The sequence below is a fragment of the Martes martes genome (genome assembly GCF_963455335.1).
Source record: "Martes martes genome assembly, chromosome: 1".
In the NCBI taxonomy this organism is placed as follows: Eukaryota; Metazoa; Chordata; class Mammalia; order Carnivora; family Mustelidae; genus Martes; species Martes martes.
The window spans coordinates 73,789,354-73,804,209 of NC_137888.1; the positions used below are offsets into that span (position 1 = coordinate 73,789,354).

At 35.9% G+C, this 14,856-nt stretch overlaps 1 protein-coding gene across 1 annotated transcript in view; it reads left to right on the plus strand.

Annotated features, from left to right (window-relative positions):
• CPB1 (carboxypeptidase B1) overlaps window positions 1–14,856 on the plus strand; it is a gene marked incomplete at both ends in the record, with an annotated part of 32,536 nt that overhangs the window by 3,822 nt on the left and 13,858 nt on the right. The window contains 6 exons of the mRNA XM_080807064.1: window positions 2,259–2,383; window positions 9,839–9,938; window positions 10,026–10,127; window positions 10,961–11,062; window positions 14,023–14,133; window positions 14,223–14,313. Coding sequence (XP_080663190.1) covers window positions 2,259–2,383; window positions 9,839–9,938; window positions 10,026–10,127; window positions 10,961–11,062; window positions 14,023–14,133; window positions 14,223–14,313 — 631 coding nt within the window. The remainder of the gene's footprint in view (window positions 1–2,258; window positions 2,384–9,838; window positions 9,939–10,025; window positions 10,128–10,960; window positions 11,063–14,022; window positions 14,134–14,222; window positions 14,314–14,856) is intronic.

Sequence of the window (14,856 nt, forward strand, 5' to 3'; positions counted from 1 at the left end):
TTGTATTAAAACCATCAGCAAGACGGTATGCAGGTATATGCTGCTGTACATGAAAAGCTAGTATCTTAATATAGATTCTTCAAAGCAGAATCTTAGACAAAGATTTCAGGCCAAAGATTGTGTTTGGGAAATATGGGAATAGGGAAATTGGAATAGAGCAGTGAGAAGTGATGTAGAGAAGGAAGGCAGCTAACAAAAGGGATACTATTAAGACAGTTACCACAGAGTATGACTAGAGCTTAATGCAACAGAGAACTCAAGGAATGGGTGTGCAAATCATACACCTTATTTATCCCACCTGAGAAACAAGGGAATTGGAGTATTTAGACATCTACTTTCCAGGGTTACTGGTTGAGCACGTCTCTGGAAAGAGCTAGGTTTTTTTTTTGTTTTTGTTTTTGTTTTGTTTTGTTTTGTTTGTTTTGTTTTGCCATCCCCTGCTTGCTGCAAGCTGTTAGCTTGGCTTTTTCCAGTTCTAGGGGAAAGAGCTTTCAAACACAGAGATGCAGATCTTGGCAGTGGGGAGCTCCCTGAGTATGCTGAAAGGTCCCCGCATTATGTATGGGTGCGGCTCTGTCAAGTTGCCTACAGATGCTTGGAGGACTTTATGTGCTCTACCAATCCTAAACCTCTGTGTCTATAATAAAGATATACATCCCTGTCCCATCCCATCTTGGAATGATAAGCATTTATTAGAAACACAAATTCAGTTAACTTTTTAAAACATGCTTTCTTCCATAATGTGCTTGTCTTCAGTGTCCTTCTCTTTACAATGTTGGCTAACTAGAATTCATCACCAACCCCTAGCTTTTTCTGTTCTTATCATGGCATGTCTTTGTATTTCCCCTACTGTCTTTTAACCTTTCATCTTTATCCTCTCATCTTTGACTCACTAGATCACATTGTGTAGCCAATCCTTATCAAATCATCAATACTGTCTCCTTTCAACACCTTAGCGACAACCACACTCATATTTTTCTTCTGGAATCCCTTCTGATATTGTCCCAATGTCCCTGCCTCATACTGCCCTGATACACCCTACATCCCTGACTCATCACTCAGCACCCACTAGACATCTACCGTGGTCTGAAGATTACCAGGACAGGACATAGATTATTGGATTCTCCACAGGCAAGTGTATCTGAAATTGAGTCATCTTAATACCTTACCTAATTAGTTTCTATTAAATGACCTCTAAGTCTTGCCAAAACTCACTTCTAAGTTTCCAAGCAATGGTCCTAAATATCACCTGTCACACCTCCAGCCTGAGACCAGCTCATAAATACCTACACAGGGATTGGGTGAGAAACAGAGGCAGAGAAAGACCCATTGTCAGGCTCATCTCAAGCTCACTTTCCTCTGCTCAAGGAAGAAACAAGAAAACAGAAACCTGAGAGAGGCAACACATCCTTGGTTAATGTTTTTCCATGGAAAAAGGAGATTTGAAACCACACATCCAGAAAGAAAAAACATTACAATTATCAAATATGTTATTCTGTTATTTTTGTGCATAATCCAAAATCTCCCCCATAAGGACAGAAGCTATGTTTGATTTGCTCACTAGTGCACTCCTAGTCTCAGGCACAAAGCGTAGCACATAGTAGGTCCTTAGTAAAAGCTGATGAATAACTGAACAAATGAAAATGTCTGGATCTTTGAGAGCATTTTGTTTCTGGCCATGATGACAAGATGACCACTGCAGAAAGATGTACTTTCCTTTCCAATATATACTCCACAAGTCAGAGATGTAGATCCTGGTTCTGCACATTACTGTGAGTGCTGAGTTCCAAGTACAAGTTAATAAAATAAATCATTTAAAAAGTAAAAAGGAAAGCTCAATTTCTTTCTATTAAATTTTGTGGCTATAGTTAATTCATCATCATTCATTCAGAACATTTATCCATTATCACAAACACTACTATCATAATAAGCAATTGCTCCAGAAAATCAATAAATAGAATAAGAGCCATTATAAAATACTGGTATTATGGGAAATTAACTAGCATTATGGGAAATAATCATATGTTCTTCATGCTTGATGATAATCAGTTAAGGCCATGTATATATATGTAAACATTTTTATTGACATACTGCTTGGTCCCAACTCTTGTTCACTCAAGGAGATATTTTTAAGAGATTTCATGGATAATTTGAGTTTGAAAATAACTCAATGGAGTAGAGTAAGAGTGTGCTTGCTGATGATAATTCACCCATTGAATTATAGGTGTCAAACATAATATATTTTACTCCTTATTCAGATTGACTTCTGGAAACCGGATTCTGTCACACAAATCAAACCTCACAGTACAGTTGACTTCCGTGTAAAAGCAGAAGATATTTTCACTGTGGAAGATTTTCTGGAGCAGAATGAACTACAATATGAGTAAGTTTATGTTTTATAGCTACTAAAATTCTCTCCTATGTATGCTCTCATCTGAGCCTCTGAATAACCCTGGGAAAGTAAAAGTAAGACCAAGACCATGGCTTCCCTAAGGCCCCACAAATAGGTGATGGCAAAACTGGCCCTAGATTCCAAATCATAAGACTTTAAGCCTGGTAGATATTTTGTTTAGTTCTTATTCCAATTAAAAAAATGGTTTTGACTCCTGAACCCCAATTCAGCAAGATATCTGACCTGCTAAATGGTTATATATAGACTATAGGCCAAACCAATGAACACTGTTATCAGCTAGACACAGTTTTAGTCCCAAATAATATCAAGTCTTCTTTCCAACTGAGCAACCAGACCTGTTAGGAGCTTTAAGGACTCCTCATGCTCCTTACTTTTTGTGTATGCATACCAGACTCAATCAATATTTATTTCAACTTAAGCATTCATATATTTTCTTATCATTTGATTTTTTCATCATAATAAATATATTCTTTAATCTCCATCCTCTATTTCCTCCACTCCCCGACCTATCCTCCTTCTGGTAACCATCAGTTTGTTCTCTATAATTAAGAGTCTGTTTTTTGGTTTGTCTCTCTCACTCTTTTTTTTTTTCCTTTGTTTGTTTTGTTTCTTAAATTCCACATATAGTATTTGTCTTTCTCTGACTGACTTACTTCGCTTAGCATTATATTCTCAAGCTCTATCCATGTTGTTGCAAATGGCAAGATTCCATTCTTTTTTAAGACTGAGTAATATTCCATTGTGTATATATGCCACATCTTCTATATCCATTCACCTATTGAAGGACACTTGGGGTGCTTCCATAATCTGACTACTTTAAATAATGCCACAATAAAAGTAGAGGTGCATGTATCCCTTTGAACTAGTGTTTTTGCATTTGGGGGGTAAATATACTTCCTGGATCACAGAGTAGTTCTATTTTTAATTTTTTGAGGAACCTCCATACTTTTTCCACAATGGCTGCACCAATTTGCATTCCCACCAACGGTGCAATTGGGTTCCTTTTTCTCCACATCCTCACCAACACTTATTGTTTCTTATGTTTTTGATTTCCACCATTCTGATAGATGTGAGGTGATATCTCATTGTAGTTTTGATTGCATTTCCCTGATGATGAGTGATGTTGAGCATTTTTTCATATGTCTGTTGTCCATCTAGATATTTTCTTTGGAGAAATGTCTGTTCATGTCTTCTGCCCATCTAAAATTGGATTATTTGTTTTCAATATTTGGTTGTATCAGAGCTCTTTATGTATTTTGGATACTAACCCTTTATCAGATATGTTATCTTCAAATATTTTCTCCGATATCACAGGCTGCCTTTTAGTTTTGTTAATTATTTTCTTCACTGTGCAGAAACTTTTGATTTTGATATAGTCCCAATAGTTTATTTTTGTCTTTATTTCCCCTGCCTCAGGAGACATAGCTAGAAAAATGTTGCTACAGCTGATGTCAGAGAGACTACTGCCTGTACTCTTTTCTAGAATTTTTATGCTTTTGAGTCTCACACTAGATCTTTAATCCACTTTGAGTTTATTCTTGTGGATGGTGAAAGAAAGTGATCCAGTTTCATTCTTTTGCATTAGCTGTCCAGTTTTCCCAGTATCATTTGTTGAACAGACTTTTCCCCATTTTATATCCATTCCTCTTTTGTAAAGTTTAACTGACCATATAATTGTGGGTTTATTTCTAGGTTTTCCCTTATAATCCATTGATCTATGTGTCTATTTTTATGCCAGTACCATACTGTTTTAATTACTACTGCTTTGTAATATAACTTGAAATCCGGAAATGTGATACCTCCAGTTTTGTTTTTCTTCCTCATACTCCTTTAGATTAAGGACAAGATTAGGGTCAGACTGAATGGTTCTCTGTCCTTTTATCCCCCACAGCCCCCACCACTATTTCTAATGATAGAAGTCATAGAGAAAAGTACTAAAAAAAAAAGGAAAGTGATTCCCCAGAGGCCTAGAACAGAGTTAGCTAAGCTGATCATCACATGTCTCCTCTCCCCAAATACCACACTGGTCCATGTAAGCCTTTTCAGATGAAAGTGTCTTCCCAAGTAGAAGCAGTTGTCCATTGTTGATTAACAAATAGACAGTAAGTGCCTACCTATACCAAGTACCATAAAGGATAGATATGGTCCCAACCCCTTCAGAGGAAAACAGACTTTAAACAAAGAATTTCAGAATTGTGTAACAGATGTTAAGAAGAGTGAAGTGCTAGAGATATAGGGGAATTGAGCAGCTCTAGGAAATCAGGGAAGGCCACCAGAGGAAATGAGTCTTCACCTGAGAACTTAAAGATGAGCCAAAGTTAGCCAAAGAAAAGGAAAAAAATTATACTCTAGGCAGAGAACAGACAATATGGTAAGCTTAGAACTGGGAGAGACCACGCTAACCTGGAGGCATTTGCACTAGAGAGAAGAAAGAAATGAGGTCTTTTGTCCAAAACAGAGTTCTTCCTCCAGGGAGTGGATCAGTAAGAAGCAGAGAGGCAGTGTCAAACTCCAGTCCTGAACACTCAAATGTTTATCCAACAATACCCCACCACAAGTTCAAGTCTTCATTAATTTTGAGTAAATGTAACTTAAAATTTTTTAACGGAAATTTTCTGTTTTTCACATCTTAAAAATATCGAATAGTATTTATGCTAGTGAAGATGTCAGAATTATTACCTATAAAGTCTGTATCTCATCAGGAGAAGTAGTACAATATAACATAAATGCTCTAGGAAAAAACAAGACAAAACAAAACAAAAAAACAACCAGATTCAAGTCCTAACTCTGCAACTTCCTGAATGTGTAACCTTAGATAATTTACTTAATTTTTCTGAACTTCAATTTCCTTATCCATAATATGAAGATATAATACCTCTTTCAAAGGACTGTGAAGATGAACTAAAACAATATATAAATAAATTGCTACTGGCATTACTATTGTTATGGTTTATTATTATACTAAGAGAGAAATGAAACATTTCTTAAAGGTCAAGAGAAATTGTTTTGCTTAACCCCATTATCAGGCTTCATATAGCTTAGCTATCTGCTTCTACCTAAGAGAAGTGTCAAAATGTGACCATAAGAATGGACTGTCTTTTTAAAACAAAGATATAACACAGTTAAGTTTCAAAATTTGATTAAGATTCATGTCTGTGACTTTTTGCTCTTCTTATTACACTAGGAAGAACTTTTAAAATCCTAGCCTTTAGGAGCCTTTGGTAGTATTTTTTTAATATTTTTTTAATGACAGTTTCTTTATAATTCTTTGAGAAAAACAAAAGGAAGATCAGACACCATAAGCTAACCCTAGCTACCTAAATGACATCCTAATTCTACCTATATTACAAAGTAGCAAAATGGCTTCTAATTGCATATCAATCTCCCTTTATCAGATGGAAAATTTACATCCTTTTTTAGTGGATAAACTTTTTGGGAATTGGATATGAATGTTATCTCATCTAGAACATAGGAAATTCCCTAAGAGCTAAACTCTTGTTAATTTTTGCTTCTCTGTTCACTGCTTAGCACACATGTAGCATACAATTTTCTAAATATTAAATAATTTTAAGTCCCTAGAGACTTTATTGCTGGAGGAGCACACCAGCAATATCCTACCTGGGACTGTAAGCAGTCCCTGTGCATCCCATTATTATCTCATATGGCAACTAATTTGTATTTAGACAGTTTCTTGCCGGCAAGAATTTGTAGTCCTGTTTATATCCAACAGGAACCATCTACTACTGCACAAGTTCCACCAAAATAGCTTTGCAGATTTTTCCATGGTTCCATCCCTCTTCACCAAGACTTGTTATCACTTTGGAAGCTTTAACCAATTTCTGAGTTGCCATGGGAAAAAATTCAGAATGTGTGCACCAGGAATAATAACTGTATTTTTATGTTTATGCTGCACCCTTAGATACAGAAAGACTAGGAAATGGATGATGTAAATCTCCAACTTACTGTTCTGAAGCCATTAACAGACTTTTTGGTGGGCAGGCTTTCACAGAATACCTTCCTACAAATTACAGGAATGTTGTCTTTGCCCTATCCAATCCCAGGAGAGACTGATTGTTACTAATATAACTTCCTATGACATTATTTTTCTGTGTATTTCAGATTAAGACAGGAACATGTCCTTGGATAGCAATGGGTACATAACAGTGTTCTTCACTAGCAATGGGCATGTAGTAGAGGAACTAACCAAATACTCATTTTTCAAGAATGTGTAAGGGGGAAAAAAGTGAGTCATGCCTCCTCTTCTCAGATATTCTGTTCCTTGTTTTTTTGGGAGTCCCTGTTATCTAATTCGCCTGCATGTTTATAGAAAAGAAGTTGGATAGCACTATAAAAGGAACATATGAAAGTATAAACAGTGTACATGCCTCTGTATTTTGGAGCTGTAATGCAGTCTCTATTACATTAAGAGGCATTGTTTTAATCTCCTAGAATAGAAGCTCATTATTTAGTAATAATATTTGTAATATAGCTTAAGTAGTGCTTTGTCTTAAATCTAATAAAATCAAATAATCACAAGGCTGGAAAGGATCATTTGAGGTCAATCCCCTGCCTTCAGGCAAAAGCAAGCACCACATTTCTACCTCATTTTGATGCTCTTTTGCAACTTACTAGAGGGTACTTATACTCCTGGGTGTCATCTTAAATTTAACAGGCTGTTTGTTTGGTTTTTTTTTAATGCTTCTTTGCCCTAATTATTAATGTAAAGATTTAATAGTTAACATAGTAATGACTCTAACAGAATGCCTCATCTAACTACCAAACAAAACACTAATCCCTACATAGTCACTGATTCTCCTAAATAATGTGAATTTGAGGATTAGGTGCAGAGAAAGGATAGCAATATTTTGTGAAAGGTCTATTGCCCCCTCTACTCAGCCAGTTCCTGATAGATCAGAGCTTCCTATGGTTATGGTCTTAGATCCAGCTGAGGCTGTGGAACGCCTGGGAGCATTTAGGTGATTATTTCTTTTCTCTGGGCACCACTAACAATCCATATGACCTAGATGATATTGTACTCACTCACTGACAATGAAAAATCTTGTTCAAGTGATTGTTCAAGCAGATGTCATTTACCATTTCCTCTTGGAGTTTTAGTTTTGCCATTCAGCCAGAAAAGTTCAACCTTGTTATACAGCATTTGTTCTTTCAAACTGATGATTTCAGTATATAGCTGTTTTCTTTAAGATTTTGGTCAGTCGATTTTTTTGTTTTAAAGGTTTTTGTTTTGCTTGTTTTGCTTTTTGTTGTTGTTGTTTTGTTTTTAGTTTTTATAAATGTTATATTTGAAAATCATTTTCCTAAACTATCTATTTTAGGTGTTTCCTGAAGTTTATGAAGTTTATGGTAACCAGAAATTTCAGTTTAAATTTTTTTCAGAAACCTTGAAAGACAACTATGACCAAGGCCTACAGATTTGAGTCAAGTCACTGCATTTTAGAACTGAAAAGGACATTTAATATCAGCCAATCAAATGCCCCATTCTAAAAATTATAAAAGTAAGGCCCAGAGATTAAACTATTTTTCTGAAGCCAATTTACAAGTCAGGCAAAACCATGACCCCTGACCTTTTGATTCTAATTCTGGATTCCTTCTACTTCTGTCCTATCCCCTAACAATCCAATTTGGGTATTGAATATAATTATAGCACTTACTATAATCATTGTTATAGTAACAATGCCTAACTGAAGGAGGCAGAATGGTGGTCCTGCCCCAAATGTCTATATCCTAATCCCCAGAACACCTGAATGTGTCACCTTCCATGCCGAAGAGGAGTTAGGTTTGTAGATGGAACTAAGGTTGTTAAGCAGCTGAACTTAAAATAGGCAGATTATCCTACATTGTCTGGAAAGGTCCAACATGATCACAAGGTTCTTACAAGTGGTAGAGGGAGGCAGAAGATGGGGTCAGAGTGATGTGACATGCAAAGGACTTGAGCGGTCATTGCCGGGTTCAAAGTTAAAAGAGAAGGGTGAAGAACCAAGGAATGTGGGCAGCCTCCAGAAGCTGGAAAGGGCAGGATATCAGATTCTCCCCTAGAGCTTCTAGAAAAAAACACACCACTGCTGACACTTCGATTTTAGCCCACTGAGACCTGTGTTAGACTTCTAACCTACAGAATTGCAAAATCATAAATTCATGTTGTTTTACATCACCATATTTGTGGTAATTTATAGCGGCCATAGAAACTAATACACTGACAGAGTATTGATGGCTGCTCAAGGAGAACTTTTCTTTCCACAAGTTAAATTTTAAAATCCGCTCCTTTTCCCTTTTTTTTTTTTTTTTTGGTAATACCACCTTAAGACAATTAAGACCTTAAGACAGTATTTGCCACTTGCCAGGAAGAAAATATCATTTAGTATTAATTTACTGCATTTTCCACAAACAGATACAAGTTCATTCCCAAGTTAACCAAATGAAGGAGAGACCAGGAGGAAGGTTCAGAGGATGTCCCTGACATACTTCATCAGAATGCCCTTGGGGCCACAGGAGAAGTAGACTTTTTGATGTGTGGCTGCAATTCTCTCTGTGTCAGATAAAAACATTTCAAGGCTTGACTGTGGATAATAGAAGCTTCTGCAAACTAGCTTCTGTCCATAATATTCACAATGTTGTGATCAAGAACATTAATGGTCACAAAATTTTGTCCTTTCAGAACATAACTTCCCTCTCAGCAGTAGCAAAGACAAATGAAGTCACACACATCCACACATTCCAGCCTGCCTTTTATAATAGAAACTTTCACCTAAACAATCACTTATAGAAATATACAGGCCTCAAAGTTCTGTCACCAATTTTCATACTACCTTGCTTTAGAACCATTCTTTGGTTACTTTAAACCAGCCAAAAGACAAGCAAGCAAAAACTAGTTCTTTAACCATTTTTTGCCTAATAAATATTTAGCTTATTAATATTTCTGAATTTCTACGTTTCAAGATATTTTTCTCAAAACCTAGAGAAAGGCCCTCAAGTGACCAACTGTCCCAGTTAACCTGGGATGGATTGGTTCCTGGGACATGGGGCTTTTAGTGCTAAAACTAGGAAAGTCCCAAGGAAAAAAGTCCACAGATAGGACTCAATTGCATACTTTTGGGTGGCAGCCCAAGGCCATTCCAGAATGCTCCAGGTTCCAAAGGAAACCATTTTCTGAATTGACAGTCCAAGGACACTTAAATATGTCAAGTTTAGGCTGAGAAAGGGTCTGCCTTGCTTGCAGTCTCCAGTGATATATTCACTTTTTATGATGAGCAGCTCAGGTTGAAGGGTATCAGGAACACTCAGAGGACACAAGTGACTCCATGGAGAATGTACTGCACAATTTACTAAAGCAGCAACTCTGCTTTTTTGCATGTTCACTGGGAAATACTCTTATGTTCACAGGGAACATCCTTTGGTTTATTGCAGGGTATTGATAAGCAACCTGAGATCTGTGCTGGAAGGTCAATTTGACAGCCAGGTCCGTTCAACTGGACACAGTTATGAGAAGTACAACAAATGGGAAACGGTATGATGTGCACATGACTTAGACAGACATTGTTATGGGAACTGAACTAAGAATGGCACATTAATCTACAAATGGTTGCATTGGTAGATAGAGGCTTGGACTCAACAAGTCACCAGTGAGAATCCAGGCCTCATCTCTCGCAGAGCCATTGGAACCACATTTGAAGGACGCACTATGTACCTCCTCAAGGTAATAATTTTTACCCATGACCTTCCCATATCTGAGGGCTTTAAATCAATGAATTCTAACATATTAACATCTGTTTCACAGACATGCTCATCCCAAACATTGTTATAACTCTTTCCCTGCCTATATGCCCCAGGGAGTCAAACAGATTCCCCAGCTTCTTTTATCATATGTGGATTTTTAAATCATTATTTTGATTTATTCAAAAGGAAAATGCAATAAAATACGAGAAGTCCTATAAATTTAACCACATTCCTGTAAGCAATGTAAATGATTACCTACCTTGATGAAATTCTTCTCTCCCAGATGTTGTTTGCAAATCCATTTTTTAAAGAGATTCATAAACTTCACGTCTATCAGACAACATTACAGAGTGTATCAATGATTTGCTTCTGTCATTCTCTAATGCCATTTTTGTCATGTAATTCTAATGAAGAAAATAAGAAGACAAGGAGTAAGTAGGAGAGAAGGAAAATTCTTACAAGATTAGCAACAATCATCATTACTTCTAATTACTCATCCAGTTGTCTTGGTCATGTCACCTAATAATAGCAGCTGAAAATAACCTCCACGTGAGTACAATTAAGCAGGGTAATCAGCATCTTCTGAAAATATGAGCTTGTCAAGCTTAATAAAAATAATAAACAGCCATGTAAGCTCAAACATTGTATCTAGAGGCAAGAACATACTGTGCTAGTATTATGTTTTATTTTAATCATGGGATATATCTCTTGCTGCTGTCAAGTTTCACCTGTTGAATCCAAAGCCCAGAGGGGTAATGAATGTTAACCCCTGACTGTGATGAATCACAATTTCCCTTTTTTTGTTTGCAATAGGTTGGCAAAGCTGGACCAAATAAGCCTGCCATTTTCATGGACTGTGGTTTCCATGCCAGAGAATGGATTTCTCCTGCATTTTGCCAATGGTTTGTGAGAGAGGTCAGTATGTAGAATCATTTTTGGTGGAGGGAAGTAGAAAGTATTTTGTTTAAATCAATTTCTTATAATCTACCTATAATAAGAGAGAATAATAACAGAAAAACTTTGTAATTCCAAGTTCCGATTTTTGGGTATTAGTTTCAACTTTCACCAAGAGATCTTTATAAAGTAAGATTTTAAAACAGTTGCTAAATTGTATTTATTTATATTTGACTCATCTGAACTTTCTCACCCACCTTTGGTGGAGAGACTAACCAGTAGTATAATACATAGGTCATTTAAAAATTAACGATTGTGGATAAGCCACTAGGTTTATCACTATCTCCTGAACAATAATCATTGTATACTTCAATGGCAGTCCCTACTATAAATGATACTGATTTTCATTCCTCATAATTCTAATGATAAGATATATGTGAAAACCCTTTAATTGAAGTTTTTAAACATCTGTGAGCCCATACTAATATAGATAAATTATTCACTAAATAAAGCGGAGAGAAGGAACAACTCCTTCTTAAAGAAGAATTATAACTAATGGATGCACAAAGAATGAACAAAATAGAAAACTATCATTGGAACACCACAGTAATAATCATTTCACAAAAACCTATGTACATATGTAAAATTAGTGAGTAAATGTTTAAAGACAAACAGGATAATTCCTATCTCAAAGTATCCCGCCCCAAAATATGTATTACATTACAAAGGCAAAGTTTACAGTAGAGAAACTTAGCAGAAATTACTTAACCAAGTGATCAAGGATAATACCACCAGTAATATCACCAGCATTAAGACATAATGAGTATCATGTACTCCCTGATATTATGTACTGAAAAGACACGTCATCTGTATGGTATTCTTCCTCAAAATTCATAACCTTCCTCTAATCATAAAATATATATATATATATATAGAAACAAACCTAAATTGAGGGACCTTCTGCAAAGTAACCAGACCATAAGAGACAAGCAAAGACTGAGAACTTACAGATAAAAGGAGGCTGAGGAGACATGATAACCACTGCAGTGTGGGATTGTTTGTATACTGGATCCTAGACCATAAGAAGGATAATAGGGACACCTGGGTGGCTCAGACGTTGGGCATTTGCCTTTGGCTCAGGTCATTGATCCCAGGGTCCTAGGATCGAGTCCCACATCGGACTCCCTGCTTGGTGAGAAGCCTGCTTCTCCTTCTTCTCCCTCTCCCCTGGCTTGTGTTCCCTGTATAGCTAGCTATCTCTCTGTCAAATAAATAAATAAAATTTAAAAAAAGAAAAAGAAAAAGGGTAAGAGTGGAAAAATTGGTTATATGTAAACAATGACTCTTGGAATACAACATCAAAAACTAATGACGTACTACTATATGTTGACTAACAACATAATAAAAAATAATAAAAAAATTAAAAATTGGTTAACTCTAAATAAAACCTATAGTTTAACTTTATTATTGTATTAATGTTAATTCCTTCACTTTGATCATTGTACCATGGTTAAGTAAGATGAAAACATTAGGGGGAGCTGAGTGAAGGGTATATGGGAACTATCTGCCACTCTTCTCTAAGTCTAAAATTACTTCAAAATTAGAAGTTTAAAATATTGAAGTACTTTTAAAATTAAGAATATTACTATATACAGGGGTGCCTGGGTGGCTCAGTGGGTTAAAGCCTCTGCCTTCGGCTCAGGTCATGATCTCAGGGTCCTGGGATCGAGCCCCACATCGGGCTCTCTGCTCAGCAGGGAGCCTGCTTCCCCCTCTCTCTCTACCTGTCTCTCTGCCTACTTGTGATCTCTGTCTGTCAAATAAATAAATAAAATCTTTTAAAAAAAAAAGAATATTACTATATACAATATACTGTCTTTTGTGTGAAATATTTCTGTATCTATTTGTCATGGTCTTGGTTTCTAGATATGTTATGTGTCCAATTAGAACCATTTAACTTCAATGAATATCTCACCATCTGCCCACTAGAATGAAGAAATTTTATCACTACTTTGGTTATCTCCAAGATTAAAAGACTGTGGTTCACTTAAAGAATGTGGTTCTATAACTCCTCCAGCCTAAAAATCACTTATTTTATCATGTGCTATTATAATAAATACAATGTATAGAGTCACAAAAAGTATATAAAAACTATTAATACATAGAAGCCTTAAATATTTTAAAGTCTATTCAAAAAAGCCTGGGAAAGAGTTGAATTTAAGTTTAATATGATCCTGGGGCTGGGGAACTATGACTAAGGGAACATAATAAATGAGCATGAAGTCCTTCATTCATAAAGAAGTCCTTCATTCATAGAGAGATCACTTAGAAATCATCACTTAGCAAGGAGAACTAGTCTCTTAACTCTTACTCAGTATAGAGGAGTAAGAAGATACTTTCATCATTATGCAGCCTGGAGCCTTCGTGAGAGCCACCCAAAATCCATCAGTGTGAGCTCACCTCATAATGGGAGGCCTTCTCATTCTTCTTCTTATTGGACACACTCTCTAGTACGACCATCTACAGGAGGTTTCACAAACGTAAATAAATTTCTAGATGATATTAGAAACATGCACAGCCATCCATAGACATTCTTTACTTACTAAGTATAGGTCTTACCGTCACATCCTACTCACTCTGAAAAAAAAATTATTGCAAAATAAGTAAATATATGTATGTTTCTTAAAAGTCTATAATTTTATTAAATCTTTTGTTCATCTTTAAAGTAAAAAGTGAAATAATTATGTGAGTTATATATGGATATAACAGAATATCCTGGAAACAGAGAAGAATTAAAAGCAACTATTTTAACCAAAATTATGGGTAATATTTTACTAACTGCCTTTCAAATATTAATAATGTCTACCTCAAAGGGACATGGCTTCCATTACCAAAGTCAATATTAACCCAGTCTATGTAAATTTTAGTAGCATCACGTATTCCATTTTTTCCATGAAATTCTCTTCCTAATTCATACTTAGGCTATCCGCACCTATGGACAAGAAATCCACATGACAGAACTTCTCGACAAGTTAGACTTTTATGTCTTGCCTGTGGTCAATATCGACGGCTACATCTACACCTGGACCAAGGTATATGAGCCAATACTGAAAGGGGATGATGAAATTAAAACCAACCCATTTTCTATTATACTTGGCCTAACTACATAATCCACTTTCAGAACCGAATGTGGAGAAAGACCCGTTCCACCCAGGCTGGAACTACCTGCATTGGCACAGACCCCAACAGAAATTTTGATGCTGGTTGGTGCAGTAAGTATCGGGATCACCATTTTGCAAGCATCTGTTGAAAAGCACAGAAGGAAAAATAACACAGGAAAACACAACAGTGTCTAAAACAAGAAAAAGTATAAAATTTTGTATTTTAGAATTCTAACTTTCTGAAAGCACAGACAATAAACGGTTTATTTATTCACTCAAAAAAACATATTGTGTGCTCTACTGCATTCCCAGCTGTGTTAGATGCTGGAAACACAAGACTGAGCAATCCAGACATAATCCTACTACTTCGAGATATATAATCTAGAGGACACAGTCATCAAATAATTATTTAAATAAAATTGTGATATAATCCTAATTTTGTGATTCTACTCTCTGAGAATGATTACAGTAATAAGGAAATTTCTCATGGATATTAGTTTGTCCCCTACTTATTAATTTTTTTTACACAATTGATCTCATTGTATATTATTACATAGGGACACACTGGTGATTTCTCATGCAACTTTTACCCCGTAAGCTTAAAAACATATCACTCCTAATCTTGTGAGTAATTCATGCATGTTTTATTATATA